General features: G+C 37.0%; 1 protein-coding gene across 9 annotated transcripts in view; it reads right to left on the bottom strand.

Annotated features, from left to right (window-relative positions):
- Positions 1–4,897: 4,897 nt before the first annotated feature.
- Positions 4,898–7,641, bottom strand: part of DLG1 (discs large MAGUK scaffold protein 1) — a 256,793-nt gene continuing 254,049 nt past the window's right edge. For all 9 annotated transcript variants that reach the window (XM_040249498.1, XM_040249489.1, XM_040249481.1 and 6 more), the window contains one exon: positions 4,898–6,752. In XM_040249498.1, the coding sequence (XP_040105432.1) occupies positions 6,646–6,752 (107 nt within the window). In that variant the 3' untranslated portion in view covers positions 4,898–6,645. The remainder of the gene's footprint in view (positions 6,753–7,641) is intronic.

Here is a 7,641-nt window from a genome sequence, read left to right as displayed (position 1 = left end):
TCTAGAACCAGTTTAAAGGCATGACTTTTTTTTTTTCCGAAAACACACAAGAAATCAAGCCATGTTGTGATAAGAATAGAAAAGGCCACAAGATGAGTGTTCTATCTACATGCAAAATGGTTGAGAGTCAAACCAATCAACCAAGGGGCCAGCTCTGGTTCAGATTCCTTGAGTACATGGCACTAAAATTAATTTTTGTTCATCACATAATAGTAGTAGTATTTAAGATTCAGAGAGGTTACATCTAAAGAAAATTGGTAGTTAATAATTAAAAAGAAAAAACAAAGCAGTCTGTGGGTGTTCACCAAACTAGATTTTCTTAAAAGGTTAGGTAGGGCTATCTCTTCACAGACTGTTTGCTAAATTAAAGGCTATCAGTTTCACGTCTGACAAATAGTTGTTTTCTTTTGTTGCTCAGATGACTCTCTCCTTATTTACTACTGTCCTAAACAAACTATAGTTTCCTTAGGAAACTAACAATGAGAATCTGGCACCAGGAACTGGCACCTCTAGCTACTGGATCATCTGAGTGTTATTCCTGGGAACCTGAAATTCTACAAATCCTAAATTGCTTATTCTAGCATCTCCTACTTTAGGCACAATTTTATTCTGTAAACAGGCTCTTGGGATCTATTACTCTGCATTTAAAGTTTGTTTTAGGATGAAAGGCCCCTGTGCAACTGCCAAAATGCATGACGCTCACAGGAGAGATAAAGGTGGGCCTGGGGAGGGCCTGCCATGTCCGTCAGATCAGACCCATTTCTGGCTTTGCTTCTTGTTCCTGCAGGCTTACGGTGGTAATGAAGTACAGAAGCATAGCGGGGAAAACTGGAAACAATCCCAGATCTCTTCAGTGACTGGATAAATGAACTGTAGTACATCCATAAATGGACCACGATTCAGTAATGAAAATTAGCAAACTTGGTACCTGCTGCAACAGGGATGAACCTTGGATGCATTTTAAGTGAATGAAGCCACACCCTAAATGCTACATATATGATGATTCCATTTATATGACATTCTGAGGAAGGTAAAACTAAACAGGTACTAAGAAAAGATCGGTGGTTATCATAAGTTGGGGTCTGGAGGAAGTATTGACTGCATAGGAGCAAGAATGAAGAACTTTGGGGATAATGGATGTTTTGTATTTCTGATTGGCAGAGTGGTTACATGACTCTATGCACATATCTACACTCACAGAACTGAACACCATTCTACTGTGCGTAACTGAAAGATAAATACAATAAGAAAGTTAGGATAATGGCTTCTTTTGCAGTAAGAAGTAGTGACTGGGAGTGAGCTGAGGGGGTGGCAGTGCCTGGGGTGCTGGTCATGTTGTTTTCTGAGCTTCAAGCTGGTTACATGGGAGATGTTGGTTTGTAATAATTCAATGAGGCATATGTTTTTATATATTATACTTCAATAAAAAGTAAACAAGAGATGGTGAGAGAGAATTCCAACCTTCACTGTCCCCTGGTCTCCTCCCCCTAATTCTTCCCATTATCTATTTACTACTACTTTAGGTAAAAGAAGCCACTAGGAAAACCCTAGTGTGAAATTCTCCCTGGTAAGGTTTGGTACTCGTTCCTAAAAGTCTCGAACAATAATACCAAGTTACTGGACAACCAATTCTGTTCACAGTGCTGTTTGGCAGACCAAGGTTTGTTTTGCCAGTTCTCAGGTAACTGTATTTGGGGGTGGAATGCAGAAAGAGCTGGTAGTAGTAGGAGGTGAATGAGAAACTAGTCAGTGAGTAGTAGTGATTGTTTTATTGTTAAATTGAAAGAAAATGTATCTTATCAGGGCAATTTAAGGCTTTCCAGACATGTATCTCAAAAATTAATATTTTTTAGATATTTTGCTATAACTGTAGGGTCTAATGCTGCAGAGACATCTGAGAATGGGTTATGAAATCTTGAGGCCTTCCAGTTCCATGTTTGAGTTACGAAAGGTCACAGTCACAGCATCTCTGACAAAATGGTGGGAATCCTTAGAAGATAAGTAAACATGATTATGTTGTTGTTCAGCTGCTCGGTCAAGTCTCTTTGTGACCCCATGGACTGCAGCATAACAGGCCTCCCTGTCCTTCACCATCTCCCAGAGCTTGCTCAAACTCATGTCCATCAAGTCAGTGATGCCATCCAACCATCTCATCCTCTGTCGTCCCCTACTCCTCCCGCCTTCAATCTTGCCCAGCATCAGGGTCTTTTCTAATGAGTCGGCTCTTCACATCAGGTGGCCAAAGTATTAGAGTTTCAACTTCAGCATTGGTCCTTCCAATGAATATTAAGGATTGATTTCCTTTAGGATGGACTGGTTTGATCTCCTTGCAGTCCAAACGGCTCTCAAGAGTCTTCTCCAACACCACAGTTCAAAAGTATCAATTCTTTGGCGCTCACCCTTCTTTATGGTCTGACTCTCACATCCATGTGTGACTACTGGAAAAACTATAGCTTTGATGTGACGGACCTTTTTTGGCAAAATAATGTCTGTTTTTTAATATGCTGTCTAGGTTGGTCATAGCTTTTCTTCCAAGGTACAAGCATTTTTTAATTTCATGGCAGCAGTCACCAATCTGCAGTGATTTTGGAGCCCAAGAAAATAAAGTCTGTCATAGAGACTGACTAAAATGAAAATAATTTTGTAACTGAAAGTCTGTCAGAATTTATAGGGAGGTAGAATGGGGTACCATGTTCTTCTTTCTCAGTCTTCTGCACCATAAACACACTCCAGAGCAAGGGAAAGAACAGACACTGAGAGTCAAATATCAGATGCTGTAATTAGTGGTTTTTACACATTGCTTTATTTAACCCTTATTAACAACCCTGCAAAGCAGTCAATCAAATTTCACTTAAAATATAGCAAAATGAAGGCTCAAGTTAGTCTTTATACAAAGGGAATTGGAACAAATCCAGGCTTCTAATTCCAAGGAAAAGGGAATTAATTTTAAAGGGCCCCCTTTATTTGTAATCTTACTGATTATCAAAATAGCTCCATTTTACCAATAAGTAAACAGAGAGAGGGATGAGATGACTTGCCCAACTAATGTTATATAACCAGTAAGTGGCAAAGCTGTCTTTCAAGTCAAGCTCTGATTCCATAGCCCACATTCTTCACATTATAGTCTTCTGCTGCCAAGGCCAATGAGAGCTATACTGTGCAATTCTGGAGTGAGATAAACAGAGTCTTCAATATTGGACTAAACTATCTAAACTTGAGTCAGAAAAGTGACATTTGTGTTCTGATATCTTTTAAATTCATCCACCTCAATAAGATCTCAAGCTCACGGATACTTTCTTCTAATCAGTAATTCAAAATCTGAGGGACTGAATAGCCTACTTAATTAAGCTCACAGCAAGGGGAAGAAAAGGACCTGGAATAGGAGAAAAACAACTGTTCCAGGAGCCAGGAGTTACAGGCTCTAATCCTGGCTCTGTCCCTGGCTGCAGCACAACTTTGATTAAGACACAGGGATCTCTGGCTTCTGTTTCACTACCTGTAAATCAAGAGTATTCAAGGCAGAATCTCAGAATGTAACTGTTTAGTACTTTGGAAAACAAAATTTCCACACCAGGAAAGTCCCCAAATTGCCGTATTTGGAGGTTAAGACTGCAGTGGTTCAGCAGGTGTGTGCTGACCAGTGTTTTCTGCCTGAAGCTCGCTCCATCATTTTTTGAAGAGCCCTGCAGAGATATGGAACAGCAAAGCAACCAGAGACGTGTAGTCATATTTAAGAGGTACTTTTATTTTTGCCAAATTAAGGGTATTAAGGTGCATACTGGGCTACCCAAGTGGTGCAGTGGTTAAAGAATCTGCCTGCCAGTGCAGGAGACACAAGAGACTTGAATTCGATCCTGGGGTCGGGAAGATCCCCTGGAATAGGAAATGGCAACCCGCTCCAGTATTCTTTCCTGGGAAATCCCATGGACAGAGGAGCCTGGTGGGTTGCAGTTGCTGGGGTCACAAAGAGTCAGACATGACTGAGCAACTGAGAACAGCATAAGGAACATAATGTAAATATGGAATATTTCATAAAACATTCAAAATAGTAGTATTCCCTGTGTATTAGAATAGTGGACTTTCCCTCTAATGAATAGTGTTCCATTTTTAATCATAAAGAGGTTCTTTGCCAATATGACAGTGCTAGGCTTGTTTGCCAGAAATAGTCCTTTCAGCCGTGATGGGAATGACTTATTCTATGTGTCTGTCCTTATTTACTGTGTGACTCTGGGCAAGGACCTTCATCGAAGTCTATCTTTATCTTTAAAGAGACAATAACATCACATAATTTAAGTTATAGTGCCTTACACAGTAGGGGCTGAAAAATGAGGCAGCCTAGTGTATCAGGAAAAAACCTGCAGCAGAGAAACTTTGATATGGATACCCAGCACTGCCGTTTACTAGCTAAGTAAGCTTGGCAAAGTGATTCTGCTTAAGCCTTAGAGTGGGGCCAGTAACTTGTATCTTCTTTTAAAAAATTAAATGATACTATACTAAAGTGGCTGTTGCATAGTAGTACTAAGAAACTGGTACTTTTTATTCATAATTCTATACAATCTAGAAAGGTGCACACAAGTTAGTATCCTCTTCCCCTCAAAAAAAATCACTTAACAAGGAGATTCAGAAAGCAATACATGTAAACACATAAATGGCATCATTTTATAACCTCCTGATATTTTATATTTGACCAGTAAATGCTGCGAAGTGGCCCCGGCTGGGTCTTGCTGTAAGGTGATTCCTGGGCTCTGGAGATCATGTGGCAGCAGCAGTCTTGATCTGCCTAACTACCTAACAATTCTTGAATTCTGTTCACAAATTATGTGATGCCCCAAAGTGTCCCCCAGAATGCTAGCTTGTAAAATAACTTTTTCTTTTGGAATATAAGACACATTTAACATACAGATTTTACAATAAAGTTTATTAGCTGTTCTCCTCTTTCTCATAAATGGAATGGATAACGTCAATAATTCTTTACAAACCAGTATGCATTTGTTTAAGAAACTGTAATGAGGAGGCTGTCAAAAACACCTATTCAATAAACAACTCCAAAAAAAAGCCATGGGAAGCCAAACAGTATTACAAAAGACCAGAGAAACTGATTTCTGAAATTGTTATCTACTTTTCACTAAAATTTCTTAATTGCTCACCATGAAGATCTGTGCAACTCTACGGCAGAGCAGCTACAAGAGATGAAAGGTGTAGTCTGAGGGGAAAACACTCATACACATGAGGCTTTTGCCTATTAATAAAGAACTGGAAAGAGGTGGAGACCAAATCCAAACCCAATGACAAGAACAACAGTAACAACGAAAAACCACCCCCCTGAAAAAACACCCCCCACAAAAAACCAACCAGGAACCATCTGAAAACTTTTATAGAAAAGAGGAGAACATGCCCATGTTTTTACTTATAACCTAATTTCCCTAAAGGTTTCTTTCCACACCACCATACTCTCATTTTCACTTCACATGATTAAGGAAGATAAAGTCTAATCAATTAATATTTAATTTAAAAACCAAACAAAAAGAGTAGGTGGCAAAAGAAAAAAATATATTTTAAATATACATATATATGTTTGTGTGTGTGTGCAACTATGTAAAGAAAATATTCCCATAGTTACAGAGTTTAAAGAAAGTTTTATATATATTTATATATATATATTTTATTATAACAAAATAGTCAGTTATTGTGGGTAAAATATTCATTAAAATCTGGCCTCTAAGAATGCATTTAAAGTTTTAGACTACGTACTGGGCTTCTTTCCCACTGCCATAATGAACACTACATCGCCACTGTAATGTCTGTTTTGTATTTATGTCCATGAAGTCTTCTCAACCTTATGTGTAAAAGGTGAGCTTCCCAAGCACCTAAACGTGGCCTTAATTCAGAAAATGTGATGATCATTATGTATGAACAACTTTTGTAAGACACTATAAATAGTGTTGCACAAGTAGATTAAAAACATTTAAACACTGTTATTCCTAGCAAATCTACTGGGAGAAAAAAAAAACAAACTTCAAATAATAAAAGACTTTAAGAAGAACGCTTATGAAAAATGAATATCCCTTGTTAAATTATTAGTTAACTCAGATATTAATTTTGAAATTAAGAAACATATATTTTTGTTATTTGTCTGTATGAAATATTTGCTTTGATAACAGAGTCAATTGAGAAAAGGACTTGAGAGTTAACATATTGGCCAAACCATGCTATTCAAGTTAAGCGTGCATTGTTGCTCAAAATTCACTACATCATTGATTAAAACCACTTTTCTTTCATTTATATTGAAATTTGGAAAGAATGTATATAAAGCTTTTCTGAAAATCTCTTAAAGTTACTTTCCCTTAAACATTAAGGAATTTTACCACAATTACCCCGTCTCCTAAAATCCTATTAATAGCTGGTCAGGCCATTCCATCTTCAGCTGTGAAAAATGGCCACAAACCAATAGTGACATGAAATAATACCGACAGTACAACTTGAGGGAGACACTAAGACATCAAAAATAAGTGCAACTGCAGACCATGATGAGTGGGATATGATTCAACAAGGAAGAAGTAATGAAGACAGATTCGGGAAGGAAAGGGCAAAGAAGTGTTGCAGAAAATGAGACTGTGGAAAAGAGAAACACAGAAACATCAGTCCTCATAACTTTTCTTTTGCTGGAACCCAAATGTAAGGACCAGACTGTTCTTCTATGATCTGCTTCACTTGGTTGTAAATGTCTTCCAGCGTATCTCCCTGCACAATAGCTGTAATGATAGAATCAGAAACCTCCATTAATTGCTTATCTTCACCATTACAATTATTTGTAAAATAACCAGAGTCACTTATTCAGGAAGAAATACTGTTTATGTATTGTTTAACTAGTAAAAAGCTCATTTTGTTAATTTTCCTATTTGTAAATTGGAAAACATTTTATTTCAAAAGTTTATCAAAAAGCAAGATTTGGTGATTTTTACTTTGTACAATTGGGAAACAGACACTGAAGTAATTAGAGGTAAAAGAACAGCTATCTGCAACTTACTCTTAAATGTTTCATAAAAAGTATAAATGTGGTAAAATGTTAGCGGTGGTGGAATATGAGTATATGTAAGTGCTGGTACTATTCTTGTGATTTTTCTGTTAAGTCTGAAATTATTAAAAAATCCTTAACAAAAAAATACTTGGGTTACAATTCCATGATACTTAATGGTACTTATTAATAATATGAACACCAAATATAAGCTAACCATTATTTCAAGCAAATAATTAACAACAAAAACCTACCCAAAGATACCTAAGGAATAACTTGAATAAAATTTGGGACTTGAATTTGGCAACTGCTCTCTACTCTTCTCTTTCTAAACAAGTATCTTAAAAATGGATCAAAATTTATAAAGGATAAGAGAAAAAGCAGTATCATAAGAAGAAATCAACTCTGAATGTTTCCCTCTGGTCAGTGTGAGTTATTCCTATACGTGCTGTCCTTATCAACAACCTAAGATACACTAAATTTCAAGATTCTTCATCACCACAACCTAGATTAGATGAATTATTCTGAAAATGACAGCACTTATTATTACTACTGGTAATTGTGGACATAGTTCAAAATTCATTTCAATGAGTCAATTCTTATGGCCCCAAAGCAAAATTCTAACA

This window comes from Oryx dammah, unplaced genomic scaffold (assembly GCF_014754425.2).
Source record: "Oryx dammah isolate SB20612 unplaced genomic scaffold, SCBI_Odam_1.1 HiC_scaffold_2, whole genome shotgun sequence".
Lineage (NCBI taxonomy): Eukaryota > Metazoa > Chordata > Mammalia > Artiodactyla > Bovidae > Oryx > Oryx dammah.
The sequence above is the reverse complement of the archived record's forward strand: the minus strand, read 5'-3'. Positions and strand labels throughout refer to the sequence as shown.